The sequence below is a fragment of the Chiloscyllium plagiosum genome, unplaced genomic scaffold (genome assembly GCF_037043375.1).
Source record: "Chiloscyllium plagiosum isolate Xiang-an unplaced genomic scaffold, Cpla_swu_hap1 HiC_scaffold_15, whole genome shotgun sequence".
Classification (NCBI taxonomy): Eukaryota; Metazoa; Chordata; class Chondrichthyes; order Orectolobiformes; family Hemiscylliidae; genus Chiloscyllium; species Chiloscyllium plagiosum.
The window spans coordinates 3870894-3890270 of NW_028270153.1; the positions used below are offsets into that span (position 1 = coordinate 3870894).

The following is a 19377-nucleotide window of genomic DNA, read 5'->3' on the forward strand; positions in this document are numbered from 1 at the left end:
TTACAGATACTTCAATGCACTGCTTATTAACACCATTGGGAACCTCTGGCACTCCTTATCATATATACATGGCCTGTAATAATGAATGAAGCCATGTGCTAGCTGAGGAATTGGAATAATAGATCATTCCTGGTGTTACATCACTTTGCAGCATTCCTGGGGAGGCAGAGAGTGAGATAAAACTTGTAGAAACCTTACAGAGCTCCACACTGCCTTCAGAGCCTCTAGGCAGAGCAGTATCATTGGAGAGCCACTGTTGGGATGTATAGGGTGAATTTTGTTGTAATTTTACAATAAACATAGCCTGGATGGACTCAATGGTATAGTTTTCTTCAGAATAATGAGTCTGTGCGGAGTGTTTGTGGGGATATGTGAGAGTGTAGGAGGGGGCTGTGTGTGTGCATCTGTGTATGAGTGTGTGTGTGTGGGTGGGTGTGAATGTGAGTGGGTGGGTGTGTGAGAGTATTTGTGAGTGGGTGGGTGTGAGTGTGAGTTGGTGGGTGTGAGTATGAGTGGGTATGTGTGTGTGTGTATGTGAGTGGGTGGGTGTGAGTGTGAGTGGGTATGTGTGTGTGAGTGTATGTGAGTGGGTGGGTGTGAGTGGGTATGTGTGTGTGAGTGTATGTGAGTGGGTGGGTGTGAGTGTGAGTGGGTGGGTGTGTGAGAGTATTTGTGGGTGGGTGTGAGTGTAAGTGGGTGGGTGTGAGTGTGAGTGGGTGTGTGTGAGTGGGTGGGTATGTGTGTGTGAGTGGGTGTGAGTGGTTGTGTGTGTGTGTGAGTGGTTGTGTGTGGTGTGTTTGAGTGGGTGGGTATGTGTGAGTGGGTGGGTGTGTGTCTGTGTGTGAATGGGTGTATGTTTGGATGTGATTGGGCATGTGTGAATGACAGACACTGAGAACATTAACCAATCAGTGAGCTGATAGAGTCATAGTGTCATAGAGATGAACAGCATGGAAACAGACCCTTTGGTCCAACCCATCCATGCCAACCAGACGTCCCAACCCAATCTAGTCCCACCTGCCAGCACTGGCCCATATCCCTCCAAACCCTTCCTATTCATATACCCATCCAAATGCCTCTTAAATGTTGCAATTGTACCAGCCTCCACCACATCCTCTGGCAGCTCATTCCATACACGTACCACTCTCTGTGTGAAAAAGTTGCCACTTAGGTCTCTTTTATATCTTTCCCCTCTCACCCTAAACCTATGCCCTCTAGTTCTGGATTCCCCGACCCCAGGGAAAAGACTTTGCCTACTTATCCTATCCATGCCCCTCATAATTTTGTAAACCACTATAAGGTCACCCCCTCAGCCTCCAACGCTCCAGGGAAAACAGCCCCAGCCTGTTCAGCATCGCCCTGTAGCTCAATTCCTCCAACCCTGGCAACATCCTTGTAAATCTTTTCTGAACCCTTTCAAGTTTCACAATATCTGGAAGGAGACCAGAATTGCATGCAATATTTCAACAGTGGCCTCACCAATGTCCTGTTCAGCCCCAACATGACCTTCGAACTCCTGTACTCAATACTCTGACCAGTAAAGGAAAGCATACCAAACGCCTTCTTCACTATCCTATCTACCTGCGACTCCACTTTCAAGGAGCTATGAACCTGCACTGCAATGTGTCTTTGTTCGGCTACACTCCCTAGGACCTTACTATTGAGTGTATAAATCCTGCTAAGATTTGCTTTCCCAAGATGCAGCACCTCGCATTTATCTGAATTAAACTCCATCTGTCACTTCTCAGCCCACTGGCCCATCTGGTCTAGATCCTGTTGTAATCTGAGGTAACCCTCTTCGCTGTCCACTACACCTCCAATTTTGGTGTCATCTGCAAACTTACTAACTATACCTCTTACGCTCACATCCAAATCATTTATGTAAATGACAAAAAGTAGAGGACCCAGCACCGATCCTTGTGGCACTCCACTGGTTACAGGCCTCCAGTCTGAAAAACAACCCTCCACCACCACCCTCTGTCTTCTACCTTTGAGCCAGTTCTATATCCAAATGGCTAGTTCTCCCTGTATTCCGTGAGATCTAACCTTGCTGATCAGTTTCCCATGGGGAACCTTGTCGAACGCCTTACTGAAGTCCATATAGATCACATCTACTGCTCTGCCCTCATCAAAAAACCTCTTTGTTACCTCTTCAAAAAACTCAATCAAGTTTGTGGGCAGCACAGTGGCACAGTGGTTAGCACTGCTGCCTCACAGCGCCAGAGACCCAGGTTCAATTCCCACCTCAGGCGATTGACTGTGTGGAGTTTGCACGTTCTCCCCCTGTCTGTGTGGGTTTCCTCCGGGTGCTCCGGTTTCCTCCCACAGTCCAAAAATGTGCAGTTTAGGTGAATTGGCTTTGCTAAACTGCCCGTAGTGTTAGGTGAAGGATAAATGTAGGGGAATGGGTCTGGGTGAGTGGCAGTTCGGTGTGGACTTGTTGGCCGAAGGGCCTGTTTCCACACTGTAAGTAAGTAAATTAATCTAAAGTTTGTGAGACACGATTTCCCATGCACAAAGCCATGTTGACTATCCCTAATCAGTCCTTGCCTTTCCAAATACATGCACATCCTATCCCTCAGGATTCCCTCCAACAACTTGCCCACCACTGAGGTCAGGCTCACCGGTCTATTGTTCCCTGGCTTGTCTTTACCACCCTTCTTAAATAGTGGCACCACGTTTGCCAACCTCCAGTCTTCCGGCACCTCACCTGTGACTATCGATGATACAAATATCTCAGCAAGAGGCTCAGCAATCACTTCTCTAGCTTCCCACAGAGTTCTTGGGTACACCTGATCAGGTTCTGGGGATTTATACACCTTTAACCATTTCAAGACATCCAGCACTTCCTCCTCTGTAATCTGGACATTTTGCAAGATGTCACCATCTATTTCCCTACAGTCTATATCTTCCATATCCTTTTCCACAGTAAATACTGATGCAAAATATTCATTTAGTATCTCCCCCATTTTCTGTGGCTCCACACAAAGGCCGCCTTGCTGATCTTTGAGGGGCCCTATTCTCTCCCTAGTTACCCTTTTGTCCTTAATATATTTGTAAAAACCCTTTGGATTCTCCTTAATTCTATTTGCCAAAGCTACCTCATGTCCCGTTTTGCCCTCCTGATTTCCCTCTTAAGTATACTCCTACTGCCTTTATACTCTTCTAATAGTTTTACTCTGCCTACTCGCTCATGCTCCGTCTTATCTTAATTAATTTTTCTCCACTGTTTTATCCAACTTATTCCCTTTGGTTCCTCTCTTCCGTTTGTCTTCCCTAAAGTTAAAATGCTGGAGTGTCCTTCCTTTCTCAGGCCTCCCTGTTCCCAGTTAATTAAAACTCAATTCATCCAAAAACTGTGTGAGACTGAACTCAGTCTCTTGTGAGTCATGGTTTTCTCAGTAGAAACTAAAATGATGACGATGGAACTCTATGTTGTTTTTACAGGCATACAAGAGAAAAACTGAGGCTGCGAAAAAGGAATACTTGAAAGCACTTGCTGCCTATAGAGCCAGTTTAGTGTCCAAGGTAAGTAATGGCAGCTAGTTCAACAAGATTACAGACAGGAGTCACTCGCCAGAAAAAAACCCCGCTTTCCTACAGCCTCAAGTTTCAGCAGAAACCTCACACTGAGTCAAAACTCAGGACCATGAACACAAGACAGTCACTAATAAATACAATCAGGAACTCCAGAGAGCAATTTCAATTTGTTTTATAGTCCATTTCAGAGGACAGTTATGAGTCAGCTATATTGTTGTGGGTCTGGAGTCACATGAAGGCCAGACCAGGTAAGGATGGCAGATTCCCTTCCCCAGAGGACATTAGTGAACTAGATATGTTTATATGACAGCTGTTTCATGGTCAACATGAGATTTGTTTTTCCAGTTTATTTTAAATTGAACTTAGATTTCACCAGAATTTGAACCCAGGGCCCCAGAATATTTGTTTGGTCTCTGGTCCCCTGACAATGCCTCTAGGCTATAACCTCAATGGGAAAGTATTTACGCCAGACTCAAAGGCACTAAGTTTTCTGAAGAAATGTCCTTTCAACATGATGCCTTTTAATTAAAAAGATGAAGTTGAAACAAAAACAGAAATTGCTGGAGAAACGCAACAGCTCCGGCAGCATCTGTGAGAGAGAGAAATAGGTAACGTTTTGAGATTGGTATGACCCCTTTCTGAAGAAGGGTCATTGGAATTGAAAGATTAACTCTGATTCTCTCTCCACAAATGCTGCCAGAGCTGCTGAGTTTTTCCAGCATCCACAGCTCTTTGTTGTATTTTACAGTTGAAGGTGAATCAACACAATTTGTCTTTTCACCTGTGGAACAAGCAGAAATGCCAAGGTTGACTAGCCAATGGAAACATTGCCTTGAGCTGATTATAAATGTTCACTGAAGACAAACCAGGTCACAATTTGTGCAGTTAATGGTAGGGCCCTGGGGAGTGTTGCTCAACAGAAAGACTTAGGGGTGCAAGTACATAGTTCCTTGAAAGTGGTGTCACAGGTAGGCAGAGTGGTGAAGAAGGTGTTGGCACGCTTGCCTTCATCAGTCAGAGTGTTGAGGCCAGGAGTTAGGAGGTCATGTTACAGCTGTACAAGACACTGGTGAGGCCACATTTGTAGTACTGCATACATTTCTGGTCACCCTGCTGTAGGAAGGATGTTATTAAACTGGAAAGAGTGCAAAAAAGATTTATAAGTATATTAGCGAGACTGGAAGATTTGCGATATAAGGAGACCATATACAAGTTTATAACATCATGAGGGGCATGAATAAGGTGAATTGCAAGATTTTTTTACCCTGAGGTGGGGGAGTCCAAAACGAGGGCATAGGTTTAGGGTGAGAGGGAAAAGATTTAAAAGGGACGTAAGGGGCAACTTTTTCACACAGAGGGTGGTGCGTATATGGAATGAGCTGCCAGATGAAGTAGTGGAGGCTGGTACAATTACAGCATTTAAAAGGCATCTGGGCAGGTACATCAATAGGAAGGGCTTAGAGAGATATGGGCTAACTGCAGGCAAATGGGACTAGTTCAGTTTAGGAAACCTGGTCAGCATGGACGAGTTGGGCCGAAGGGCCTGTTTCTGTGCTGTATGACTCGATGATGTGATGACACCATTGCCATGTCGGATATGAATCATTCTCTGTACCGGAACATTCTATGATCGAGGAGAGCATCAGGCTAACTCCTGACAGGAATTGAATTATCATTGTCCACTGTAACCCACAGGTTTTCCTGTTGAGCAGACACAGTAATCTAACAACCTTTCTCATTTGTCTCCCTTCTGCAGAGCTATGGTGACCAAGTGGAAACAAAGAATGGCCAGACATCTCAACAATCGCACATGATTCCCCCTAAGCAGCCTCTCTATAGCCTGCCCCCCCACACCTCAGCGCCTTACATTGGACCAAATTCCTTCCTCCCTCAGTCTGAGTTGCAAACTTACTCGGGCCCCTCCCATCATGGCCTTTCTCGGACCCTCAGCTCCAAGTCGGTCATGTCACAGATGCCCCTGAGTGGCTCTCCACCCCCCTCGCTGCAGATCAGCCCCCCCTTGCACCAGCAGCTCTCCCTCCAGCACCATCACCATCAGGGACAGCAGCAACAGGCTAACGTCCTCCAGCAGCCCATCTCCATGCAGTCAGTGCAGAGCCAGCCAATCATCTCTCACCAGATGCCATTGCAAGTCCAATCGCAGCTTCACTCTCCAGCAGGCCAGCAGGTGAGGTTCGGTGGATGATAGAGAGAGAGCTATGAGAATATCCTTCATCAGCTGCAGCCCAGTGACTGGGAAACTCCCTTCAACAGGAGACCCACTCTCTGACCTGCTGTACACTATTATTGGGTGAAAGTGAGGACTGCAGATGCTGGAGATCAGAGTCTAGATTAGAGGGGTGCTGGAAAAGCACAGCTGGTCGGGAAGCATCCGAGGAGCAGGAAAATCGATGTTTCGGGCAGGAGCCTTCTTCAATGTTAGGCAAGTGTCAGGATTTGTTCACCATGGAAGATTGCATGGATTTAGAGCCCCAGGCATGCAATTCATCAACTGAAACACATTTTAAAGGTTTCTCAAGCAAAAACAAGTGACTCAAAGATCTCCTTTCTTCTTACTCAAAGCTCCATCAAGTATCAATGACTAGGAATTCCAAAAATACAAACGATGACGTCTCTGAAATTCCTCTTGTTCTCTTACAGGGATATGCTCACATGCAGTCGGAATTTCAGAACACGGTTAGTGCCCAGTCTCCTGGTCCGAGTGTTTCGAATGCGAACGTACAGAGCAGCGAGTGGGAGACTGAATACTGCAACAATGAGTGTGTCATTAACCACTGCAGGTAAATGACAGTAAATAGTGACTGAGTCATCCAATCAACCTTTTTGCAATTTATATTAATGACTTAGACAAGGGGAACAGAGGAACAGTGAGATCTTGGGATACTTGTCCACAGATCTCTGAAGGATAGAGTAATAGGGTGGTTAAGAAGGTATACAGGTCACTTGCCTATCAGCTGTGCCTTGGATTATAAGAGCAGGGAGTTTATGTTAGAGCTGTATGGGACTTTGGTCAGGCCACAGCTGGAAAACTGTGGGCAGTTTCAGTCCCCGTGCTATAGGACGGACGTGATTGCACATGAGGGAGTGCAGAGGAGATTCCCCAGGATGCTGCCTGACCAATCACAGTCAACTTACCTGATTCAAAACTTAAACAAAACCATGCTGTTAACTGTCAATCTTCATTACTGGGTGCATTCCCCACAGCAACTCTACCAATCAGAATCCACTTGCCATACAAATGGTTCATTTCCCACCTCAATGGCGTTCTTGAAGATTAACCTGCTGAATGCAAGATGAAAATCTTCAAGAAAGACTAACTGTTAAAGGAAATAAGGAACTCATTTGCAATTTTCCAGATATTTTCTTTGTGATATCCACTGAGTAATATTTATGACCAGAAGGTGGTGACAAATTTAATGTAATAAAACTCTCCAAAATGTAGAAATGGTTAACAGTATGGACTGGAACTGCTGGTCTGTAACTTGATCCTAAGAGCACTTACTGCGTTCCCAATCTAATTCACACAGTCTGCTGTTTCAACAAAGTGCAACAATTAGCCTTACTTTCTTCCTGGCTGTGGTCAATTCATCTTTGCTGCATTTTATAATTGCATTAAAACCTCTGTTAAAATATCAACAAAGGGGCAACTGAACACTCGCATGATAATTGCTGGGATTGAGGAATTCTGCAATGAGGAAAGATTGAGGAGATTGGTCCTATCCTCTCCGGAATTTCGAAGAAAGAGAGGTGATCCCATTCAAACGAACAAAATTCGTACAGTGTATGGTGGGGTAAATATCAGCAAGGTGTTCTCCCTGGGTGGGGTGAGGAAGTGGTCTAAAGCCAGGAAAGACCATCTCGGAATGAGGATCACGGGTGAGATGAGGAGGAAATTCTTCAATCAGATCGGGGTGCAAGTTTGAAGTTCCCTGAGCCAGAAGCTGTGGATGTTCTGTCATTGAGTATGTTCAAGACTGAGATTGATAGAATTTTACAAATTAAAAACATCATGGGATACAGGGGTAGTGAAGGAGAACAGTTGAGATTGAAGATCAGCCATGATCTATTTGAATGAGAAAGCAGGCTCAAAGGGGCTGAAAGGCCTCTTCCTGTTCCTATCTAATGAAATGTTCATACGGTAACACAGTATGGTCATGAGGTACAGATCTCTGTTGGGTTTTGTTCAGATTCACTGAAACTAACACTTTCTTTTTCTTCTTTTGATGAAGCATGTTACCAAGGGACAAGCCACTCTACCTCACCTGAGCCCACACGACCTCCTGTACTTGGACTTTCCCAAGGGAGTCACCAGCCCAAAAGATGCCCGACCCCTCAAACACCCACATCAGTAGCAGTGAGGACTTTAGCTGAGCCAATTGCCAAGGACTTGGAATCATTGACACAACACCAGCCTGTGAGCTCCCTCACGTTATCATCCAATTCTCACCCTCTTTCTTTCCAAAAAAAAAAGTTTAAATTAAAGTAAAGGGGGGCAATTTAACTGGATCCTATCAAGGAAATATTTTTTGCTTGCCCCAAGCCTGGCCCTCTACTGTAGTAAAACTGCTTTTGTGGTTAATGTAGGACCCTTGGCCTAATGTGTGTGGGACATTATTACAATAATTAAGATGACTCTGCAGGCAGGCAGACTGAATACACAGTCCACATTGGTCCTGCCACAAAGTGGATCCTTAAATACGATCAAGATGCCTTTCCTACCACCAGAGTCCTGATAAATTGAAATGCTGAGTACATAAAATATTAAATGTGAAACAGTTGGTTGAAGAAAGCGTATATTTAGGATATTGTTTTCTGTAGTTTTATTAAATGTTCTAGATGTATTGATAATTACAGAAGCTTTGTGTGTTGGAAGATTTTTCTGTGATTTACTTTATAGAAAAGAGAGCTTTTTTTGTCTCTGATTTTATTGTAGCACACTTGGATCACTGTTTAGCTGGGAAGGTAACATTTGTGTATAAAATGCCAAATGTATTTGTTTTCCTTAAAGACCACTGACTGGGGCCTTTTATAGTTGCATTCTGTAGCTTTTAATATTAATTTTCTGCCATGTGCTCAATTATTTAATATTTTTTGACTGACAATGTTTAGTCTATTTAAAAAAGGACACATCAGTATGTTCCTAATAGGTTGGTGACCTTGTGGAGGTATTTTTCCATCAGGTTTAGCACCAACTGTCAGATTTTATGTTCTTATGTTTCTTGTCTGATTTTTATATTTTCCCCGTCAGTAAATAAAAATAATAATTTTATACTCATTGAATGTGTAAAGGTCACTTCTTCCTATCAACACTTGCACTCGATTAGCTTAAAGGTACTTTGTATGTTTTGTCCTGTGTTAAGAACATTTGTCCCCCGAGACTAATTCACTGGAATGCTTTCTTAGCTCCATTTAAACTTAAAAAGAACAGAAATGTTATGCTATGATGAGGCATTTGCAAAGGGGAGCAATACACACTTTACAAGATCAGGCACTGATTGTTCATGTTGTTTGTGGTATTCTCATTGTTTTCTTTGGAGAATTGGTCAGTCAGACTGGGACCCCATCCCACCCTGGGATAGTGGGACTGACATATGAAGAGGGCTGGATCTATCAGGACCATACTCACTGGAGAAGAATTCGCACAGGACTAGACAGGGTAAACACTGGGAGGGTGGTCCCAATGACCAGTGTGTGGGGGGAGTTTCCAGAACCAGGGCTCACAGTATAAGGGTATGGGGTAGTTCTGTTAGGACTGAGATGAGGAGAAATGTCTTCCCCCTGTGGAATTCTCTTCCCCAGAAAGTGGTTCAGGGTAAAATGTGGAATATTTACAAGAAGGAGATAGATATAGTTCTTACAGCTAAAGGGATCAAAGGATCTAAGGGAGAAATCAGGAACAGGATACTGAGTTAGATGATCAGCCATGATCACATTGAATGGCCGAGCAGGCTTGAAGGGCTGAATGACCTACTGCTGCCCCTAGTTTCTATGGCAGAGAATGGTCAGTACACTATTGTTTCAGCTCCTTAGTGTCAGTTCGATTAGAGACTGTCTCCTCAGTTGTGGGCCTGTCAGAATGCAGCGTGACATCATTTTGAAGAGGTCTCGATGCAGTTGCTGGCAAATACCTGCCCACAGTTTATCCTTTACCCTCAGGTGACCTGAACCAGCAATCTCACTCAGTACTTACAATCCCTTTAGAGACTAATAACATTACAAAAGAACTTTAAGCTTCCAATTAACAGTTTAAAAGGATGATGTGGCAAGATTTCATATTTTATGATCTTTACTGTAACAAATCATTAAACACACAAACAAACAAACATGGAACAGGTGAAGGACATTTGTCCACTTGAATCTGTTTCACTGGGCTGTGAATTCCACATTTCCAACCACCCCCAATAGGCCTCTATTCCTCTGCCTTACAATCATTTAACTATCACTAACTTAAAAATATTCAATGACCCTGCCTCCACTATCTCTGAGGCAGAGAGTTTCAAAATCAGTGTTAGAGCTGCGCATGACTTAGTGGCACAAAATGGCTGGTGCTGCCCATGGCTAATGAGGCAGAACATGGCTGACTGCAGATAGAGCACTTGGGAAAATATTTACTTCTTCACAAGTAGAACAGCAGCAGCTCTGTAGACCCAAGGTTACTGGCCAAGACAGAATGTGCAGCTGCAGTTGCTTACTCATAAGACATGATAAAAGCATTTCACACTAATTAGTTGTTTCTCTTGAAGTATTTAATCAATCTGTTATAATATTTACAATAGGTTTTAGTTAGGGTTCTTCAGCTAATCATGGATATAGATCCTGAAGTAGTCATAGATCCACATATATTAAAAAAAATCACTAAATGCACTAGAGGAAAAGATTTAAATCACTTTCAGACAGTAAACGCAGCTTCCTGATCATTACAGAAGGAATTAATACAGAAATTAACAGACATTAGAATGTGGACTGAATGAAATCATTGAGACACAACTTGTTAGCTAAAGAATTCTAACAATAGGTGTAATCAGATAACTTTATTGGAACTGATCAAAACTCAATTCTCTTTTGTATTTCCTGTAATGATGAATTTGAAAGGTTCTGAAGAGATCGGCAATTTGAACTATGATGGGACCAGTTTTGGCAAATTGTACAGGTACGGTTATAGGTAGAACTTTAAATGAATAGATGGATAACAGATCAGTGGGGGAGTGAGGATTCAACTGAGGGTAATTTTTTGTTTAAATCAAAAAGACGTGAGATCAGAAATGCAGGATACCAAAGTGGCAAATGAAATCAAAGTGTGACAGGAAGGAGCAGAACATATAAACAGAAGAGTGCAGCAGAAATTAAACCGAGAATCCCTACGGTATGCAAGCAGGCCATTCAGTCCATCAAGTTGGCACCTACTCTATCCCTGTAACCCTGTTTTTTCCCCATGGCTAATCCACTGAGCTTGAAGATCCCTGCCTAACTTAGCATGGCCAATCCACCCAACCTGCATGTCGAATCACAGAGATGTACAGCACGGAAACACAGCCTTTGGCCCAACATGTCCATGCCGACAATCTTTGGACTGTGGGAGGAAACTCAGGTAGACAACATGCAAACTTCACACAAACAATCGCCTGAAGATGGAATTGAACCTGTGCTAACTACTGAGCCACCATGCCATCTGCAAAGCTCAAAGCTTAAAGCTCTTCCCCTGAGGGCATGCAGCATTTGCCACAGGATTGATGATTTGACAACACAAGTAGAAATAAATGAATATCACTTGAGAGCTATTACAGTGATGTGGTTGCTAGGTCACCAAGACTGGGAACGCAATATTCAATATTTCCAAAGAGCAGACACAAAGGAAAGGAAGATGGAAAAGCTTTATTAATGATGGGAGTTGGTGATGGGTGATGGGTAATGGGAGTTGGTGTTGGGTAATGGGAGTTGGTGATGGGTGATGGGAGCTGGTGTTGGGTAATGGGAGTTGGTGTTGGGTAATGGGAGCTGGTGATGGGTAATTGGAGTTGATGTTGGGTAATGGGAACAGGTAATGCTAATGCGAGCTGGTGTTGGGTAAAGGGAGCTGGTGTTGGGTAATGGGAGCTGGTAATGAATGATGGGAGCTGGTGATGGGTAATGGGAGTTTGTGTTAGGTAATCAGAGTTGGTGTTGGGAAATGGGAGTTGGTGTTGGGTAATAGAGCTGGTGATGGGTAATGGGAGCTGGTGTTGGGTAATGGGAGTTGGTGATCGGTAATGGGAGCTGGCGTTGGGTAATGGGAGTTGGTGATGGGTAATGGGAGCTGGTGTTGGGTAATGGGAGCTGGTGTTGGGTAATGGGAGTTGGTGATGGGTAATGGGAGCTGGCGTTGGATAATGGGAGCTGGCATTGGGTAATGGGAGTTTGTGTTAGGTAATCAGAGCTGGTGTTGGGTAATGGGAGCTGGTGTTGGGTAATCGGATTTGGTTAATGGGAGCTGGTGTTGGGTCACAGGTGCTGGTAATGAGTAGTGGGAGCTGATGTTGGGTCATAGATTGAGGTGAAGTCAGCTTGGGTGGATAAGGGAATAGCAAGGGAAAGAATACAGGTGTGGGAATTACCTAAAGGTCTCTGAAGAGTAGCTTCAGCCTAGGACAAAATATAAATCAGGAAATAATGGAGGCAAGTAAGAACGGGACTAACATTGTCATGAATAATTTGCATATTGGAAGAAAAATCAAATGGGCAAGGGTAACATGGAGAAGAAATTTCTACAGTACATCAGAGATTGTTTCTGAGAACAATACATTGCACAAGCACCCAATACCCAGTCTACTTCTGACCTAGTGATGGGTAACGAGGGCAGGTATAAAGAGCTCCCGGAGAATCCTCCAGGGGGGTAGCAATCATTACATGGCAGAATGTCAAACTCAGTTTAAAAGAAAGTGGCTCAGGTCTCCAACCAGTGCCCTCAATGTTAGCCGCAGCAGTTACACAGCAATGATGGAAAATAGACAGGAGGAAAGCAAGGAAGAGAACTTTAAAATAGAGAGCTTGATGTAAAATTGTGGCCAATGAGCTTTTTAAATTCGATGGGATTTGGGATGTGGCATCACAGGCTGGACCAGCATTTATTGCCCATCCCTAATCGCCCAAAGGGCAGTTAAGAGTTAACCACATTGCTATGGATCTGGAGTTACGTGTAGGCCAGACCAGGTAAGGATGGCAGATTTCCTTCCCTGAAGGACATTCGTGAACTATGTGACCGACTCAACACTGACATCTTCTACAAACCCGACTCCCACAGCTACCTGGATTACACCTCCTCCTACACTGCCTTCTGCAAAAATGCTATCCCTTATTGCCAATTCCTCCGCCTCCACTGCGTCTGCTCCCAGGAGAACCAGTTCCACCACAGAACACACCAGATAACCTCCTTCTTTAAAGACCACAATTTCCTTTCCCACGTGGTTGAAGATGCCCTCTAATGCATCTCATCCATGTCCTGCACCTCCGCCCTCGAATCCCACTCCTCCAATTGCAACAAGGACAGAACGCCCCTGGTGCTCACCTTCCACCCTACCGACCTCCGCATAAATCGCATCATCCTCCGCCATTTCCACCACGTCCAAACAGACCCCACCACCAGGGATATATTTCCCTCCCCACCCCTTTCCGCCTTCCACAAAGACTGTTCCCTCCGTGACTACCTGGTCAGGTCCACGCCCCCCCCTTCAACCCACCTTCCCATCCTGGCACCTTCCCCTGCCACCGCAGGAACTGTAAAACCTGTGCCCACACCTCCTCCCTCACCTCCATCCAAGGCCCTAAAGGAGCCTTCCACATCCATCAAAGTTTTACTTGCACATCCACCAATATCATTTATTGTATCCGTTGCTCCCGATGCGGTCTCCTCTACATTGGGGAGACTGGGCGCCTCCTAGCAGAGCACTTTAGGGAACATCTCCAGGACACCCGCACCAATCAACCACACCGCCCGTGGCCCAACATTTCAACTCCCCCTCCCACACTGCCGAGGACATGGAGGTCCTGGGCCTCCTCCACCGCCGCTCCCTCACCACTCGACGCTTGGAGGAAGAACACCTCATTTTCCGCCTCAGAACACTTCAACCCCAGGGCATCAATGTGGACTTCACTAGTTTCCTCATTTCCCCTCCCCCCACCTTACCCCAGTTCCAAACTTCCAGCTCAGCACTGTCTCCATGATTTGTCCTACCTGCCAATCTCCCTTCCCACTTATCTGCTCCACCCTCCTCTCTGACCTATCACCTTCACCCCCACCTCCATCCACCTATCACACTCTCAGCTACCTTCCCCCAGCCCCACCCCCCTCCCATTTATTTCTCCACCCCTGAGGCCCCCAGCCTTATTCCTGATGAAAGGCCAGAAACATTAATTTTCCTGCTCCTAGGATGCTGCCTGACCTGCTGTGCTTTTCCAGCACCACTCTGATCTTGACTCTTAATATCCAGCATTTGCAGTACCCACTTCCACCTAGTCCCACTCTCCAGTCCTATCTCTGTAACCCTCTAATTTAATCCCTTTCAAATATATCTCCAGCTCTCTTCTGAAACCTGCGATGGAATCTGCCTCCACCACTCTCCCAGGCAGTGCATTCCAAATCCAATCAATTCTCTGAGTACTGAAGTTTGTCTTCATCTCACATTCCTAGCTCTCTTTCTGACAATCTTGAAATTGTTGACACATCTCATTCTCTCAATTGCTCATTGTAATAATAGTACTAATTTCAACAACAGCCATTACTTCTTGCATTTATTTGAAATGTGCAATTTGACCGCAAAAAGGCAGTGGAAGATATTGAGGGACGGTGTTGAAATTCGGTGAGTATCTAAGGGTTTGGTTTGACAGATTACAAAGGCTGGACCTTTTTTTCCTGAATATGGACACTGAGCTGATTGAGGTTTTATGGATTTTTGAAGGAACTGATGAGGTAGTAGAGGGGAACTTCCTCCAGTAATGAAGAGATTAGGTTAAGGATTTATCGTCTGATTATCAGAGACAGGCCATTGAGGGAAAAACTTAGGAAATGGTTCATCCCACAAAGCAATAGAGTTTTAAAAGATTTATTCATAGGTTGTGTGCATTGTGTGAAGGATTGGCATTATTACCCGCCCTGAACTGCCCTCAGGAAGGAACTGGTGCAACTGAAAGGTGTGTTTTCCCATTCCAGAATCAGTCCCATTGCTATGGGTCTAGACTCACATGTAGGCCAGACCAGGTAAGGATGGCAGATTTCCTTCCCCGAAGGACATTCGTGAACTATGTATATTTTGTTTTCTAATAATCATCTGGTGATCACTATTACTAAAGATTTAATTATTTTACAAATCGAATTTGCATTCCCCATTTGCTATGGTACAATTTGACCTCAGGAATACTCTGAGCTATCACACCCTGAAAACCCAGCTCAATTAAAAATGTTCAAAATGTGACTGACAGTTGCTTGCTGAACAAGGACAGACAAGGAGTGTGAGAGAGGGAGAGAGAGAGAGAGAAGGTGGATAAAGGGAAGATACAAATTTGGCGGATATTACAAAGATAGGGAAGGGTGAGGTTTTGGAGGGATTTACAGGTAAATAAGCTGCTAAAGGGGTTTGACAAAGTAGACATGGGGAGGACGTTTCCTCATGGGGGGTAATCAAGAAGTCACAGTTTTAGGATAACGGGCAGCAGATTTCAAACCATGATGAGGAAAAATTACTACTCTCAAAGGGTCGTGAATCTGTGGAATTCACTCTCCCAGAGTGCGATGAATGCTAAGCCATTGAGTAAATTTAAGGAGGAGCTGGACAGATTTTTAATCACTCATGGGTTGGAGGATAATGGAGAGTAGTGGAGCTGAGGCCGAAATGAGGCAATGATTGTATTAAATAGGGGCAGGCTTGAGGGGTTGAATGGCCTCCTCCTGCTCCTAGTTCCTATGTTGTTATGATTTGAAAGTACGCTGATAATTTTAAAATAGAGAGCTTGATATAAAATGGGAATCTGGAGAAAACATGAGCAGTGTGATCTGATCCATTTGGGATGTTCAGGAAAGTGCAGCATTTAAAATGAATCTTGGATTATTTGTAAAATCCATCAGAAATCTGTTGCTGCAGCTTCAGCCCATGGCCTTTGTTCTGTCAAGACAATCTCTGAACATTTCTGTCACCATGTGTTCTACACAACGTTACAAAACAAAACTCAATGTTACGCTTTCTGTAGTCACTGTAAATACTGTCTTCACTGTGGGACTTGGCTCCTGATCCCCCAGACAGAAGACCTGAAGGTAACACCCTCTGTTACAAATGAAATGAGTTGTGCCAGGTTTAGGGCCATGGCCCCAACAGATGTCAGAACAAAGAACAGAACCTCTAGTCATGAGAGATTAGTTCGTACTAATGGGTCCATTCACTCAGACAGATGGCAAGGTGAGGCTCTTGTGGTGCAATGGTGGACGGCCTACTCCTGGGTTCAAGTCCCAGCTGCTCCAGAGGTGTGTAATAACATCATTGAACAGGTTGATTAGAAGAATAGTTTTTTTAAAAGGTCCAAAGAAAGAACTCTGTGGCACAGTTATAGTGTCCCTACCTCTGAGCCAGAAGATGTGGGTTCAAGTCCCACCTGCTCCAGAAATGTGTCAGAGCATGTCTGAACAAATATCTAAAATGATCCCTATAGCCTTAAGTCAACCACAGGTATCTTGCCAAAATAAAGGGAAAAACTAAAGGACTGATGATGTGAGAAATGGATGATATGTGGAAAATTGACAGAGACATTGTTGAAGCTGGATCTCAACAGGATAAACTCAGCCTTATCCTGTGCCTGATCTCTGCAGACCCTATTACCAGTATAGTGCACAAACTGAGAGGATTTCAAACTCTCCAACTCCTGATTCTTACAAAAACATTAACTACATTTCTAACTGCCTCCTTCTGTCCCAACAGGAACTCTCCATTCCAACCCCAACTCTCTCCTCATGGGATTGAAGGTGACGTGTTGAGCAGGTTTGGAAATGGGGCTGAGTTACAGAAACAGAGGCAAAATGGGCACAGCAAATTTTGAGAAGATTTGTAACTCAGGTTGAGGTTTTGGATGTAGGTTTGTTCGCTGAGCTGAAAGGTTCATTTCCAGATGTTTCGTTACCTGACTAGGTAACATCTTCAGTGGACCTCATGCGAAACAATGCTGAAAATTCCTGCTTTCTATTTATATGTTTGGTATTATTTGGGTTGGTGATGTCATTTCCTGTGGTAAAGTCACTTCCTGTTCTTTTTCTCAGGGGGTGGTAGATGGGGTAGAATGGGCACCTTCTCAAATTCTCCTCATTCCTGATGAAGGGCTCCAGTCCTGAAACATCAATTTTCCTGCTCCTCAGATGCTGCCTGACCTACTGTGTTTTTCCAGCACCACACTCTCAACTCTGGTCTCCAGCATCTGCAGACCTCACTGTCTCCTACATTTTCAAATTGGCTGAACCTGTGTGTGGTGTCCCACAAGGATCTGTGTTGGAGCCTCAACTATTCCTCATGTTTATTAATGTTTCAGAGGATGGAGGAGAAAACCTCAAGGCTTTACTTGCCTATTTTAGCATACAGGAAATGTAGATGGAAAGATACAGAGATATTAAGATGAAGGTATCTGAAATTAAAAAGGCAAACATTGGCAAATGGATTTACATATCAGCAAATGGGAGGTTTTTATGTTGAAGCTTCAATAATGGATCAATCTATTCTCTAAAGATAAAAGGCTAGAGGCAGTGGAGTTTCAAAGTACTGGAAAAGCTCAACTGTAGAAACAGAAATTGCTGGAAAAACTCTGCATCTGTGAAGAGAAATCAGAGTTAACGTTTCGGGTCAAGTGACCGCTCCCCAGAACTGGTTGTGTTGTTGAGTCCACCATTGAGTGGATCATTAAAAAGTCAGAAACAGTTACAGAAAATAATTGAAAAGGTAACTGGAATGTTAGCCTTTGGCTGGAAGCCTAGAAGACAAGGGAGTAGAAATCCTACTGCAGTGATACAAAGCCCTGGTTAGGCCACACCCTGGAATCAGAGTAGGCTCTGGGCCCACACTCAAGAAGGAAAGACTGATCTTGGAGAGAGAGCTGTCTCAGTTCCCCAAATGCGACCCATCTAGATTAGGTTACTTACAATGTGGAAACAGGCCCTTCAGCCCAACAAGTCCACATTGACCCTCCGAAGAGCAACCCACCCAGATCCATTCCCCTCCATTTACCCATTCACCTAACACTACGGGCAATTTAGCATGGCCAATTCACCTAACCTGCACATCTTTGGACTGTGGGAGTAAACCGGAGGAAACCCACACAGACACAGGGAGAATGTGAAAACAACAGACAGTCGCCTGAGACAGGAATTGAACCCGGGTCTCTGGCGCTGTGAGGCAGCAGTGCTAACCACTGTTCCACCATGCCGCCAAAGAACAGGAGGAGGCCATTCAGCCCTTGACCCCTGTCTCTAGCCTTTCAAAGATCTACAAAGAAAGAATATCCCAAACAGGAGGTAGGAAGGTATTTCTGTAGGTTATGAGTCTAAAGGTAGAGGCATAGGCAAATATATCAAGGCAGACCTTTCAGGAGTGAAATTAGGAAACATTTTGACACACAAACTGAGAGGTTTGGAACTCTTTACAAATGTCAATCCATGCAAGATCAATTGTTCATTGAATCAGAGATTGGTAGATTTTTTTATTCAATGGTGTTAAGGGATATGGGGGTGAAGGCAAGTTGGATCACAGTCAGCATGCCCTCATTGAATTCTGGGATGGGGGTCAAGGGCTGAATGGCCTCCTCCTGTTCTTAAGTTCCTTTAATTGCCATTCAGAAAGATCATCTGCAGGAGCACTCAATGGCAATGGACATCAGTAACCCCAACCCTTTGCAATAAAATGTTCCCTTTTCTTCTTCTCTAAAGTTATTCAGTGTGTATTTGTCCATGGAATCAATTCAGCAAACCGTTAGAAATGTCCTCTTCAGCATTTACCCTTTGCTCCTTTCTTCTTCATCTCCTCTGATTGAAGTTTGATGAGAGGTTCTTCCCCCCTCCTTGGGTATCACCCATCAGTTGACATTGAACCTTTCCATTTTCCCTCTGCAAATGGACTGCCCTTAATGTCACATACAGTTCTAACTGTGGCCCCAGCTATACCCTGGTACAAAGCCCTTCTTCATTACAAAGGGAGCTCATGCTGAATCTGAAAGTAAGGTAGGTTTCCATGTGTACTTTCCTTTGGGTTAGTGTGTGGTTTAACGTGCAAAATACTCATTCTTACAGTAAACAATCAATGAAAGGGTTTATTGTAAATACCTTTGTTTTTGGTCGTGGTTATGCAATAACCAACCACCGAGATCCGGTTACAAAACACAGCTTGGTGGAGGCAGCAGCGATAAACCAACACCATTCTCTAACCACATGTGATCTATAGGTCATCACAATCTTTCTTGCAACTTGATGCACTGCTATATTTGTAAAATCTGAATGACTACGTGGCAGTTTATTGCAAACGTTGTGGTGAGAACTCAAGCAGGAAATCAGTGGGTGGTTACAAAAATGTTCCACCAGCATTTAAAAAGGTTCACAACTCGAATGAGGAGCTATCTCACACTCAGAATTAAATATGTGCACAGACAAAGAATGTTCACTAAAGGGCAGCCAGCCAACCTTCAGCAATAAGCTGCCAGATATCTTATTCTCTTGAAGTAGGGTCTCTCTTCAACAAGAATTGAAATGATCACAGGTTACCTGTTAGAGACTTCACCATTCTAGATGTTTCCTTCTTGTCCAGGTCCCACTTTCATTTAGAG

General features: G+C 44.2%; 1 protein-coding gene across 6 annotated transcripts in view; it reads left to right on the forward strand.

The window, feature by feature from the left end:
* The window catches only part of tox2 (TOX high mobility group box family member 2), a 250224-nt gene extending 241387 nt beyond the window's left edge, over positions 1 to 8837 (forward strand). For all 6 annotated transcript variants that reach the window (XM_087994687.1, XM_087994690.1, XM_087994691.1 and 3 more), the window contains 4 exons: positions 3448 to 3528; positions 5297 to 5728; positions 6202 to 6341; positions 7791 to 8837. In XM_087994687.1, the coding sequence (XP_087850813.1) occupies positions 3448 to 3528; positions 5297 to 5728; positions 6202 to 6341; positions 7791 to 7827 (690 nt within the window). In that variant the 3' untranslated portion in view covers positions 7828 to 8837. The remainder of the gene's footprint in view (positions 1 to 3447; positions 3529 to 5296; positions 5729 to 6201; positions 6342 to 7790) is intronic.
* Positions 8838 to 19377: the final 10540 nt, after the last annotated feature.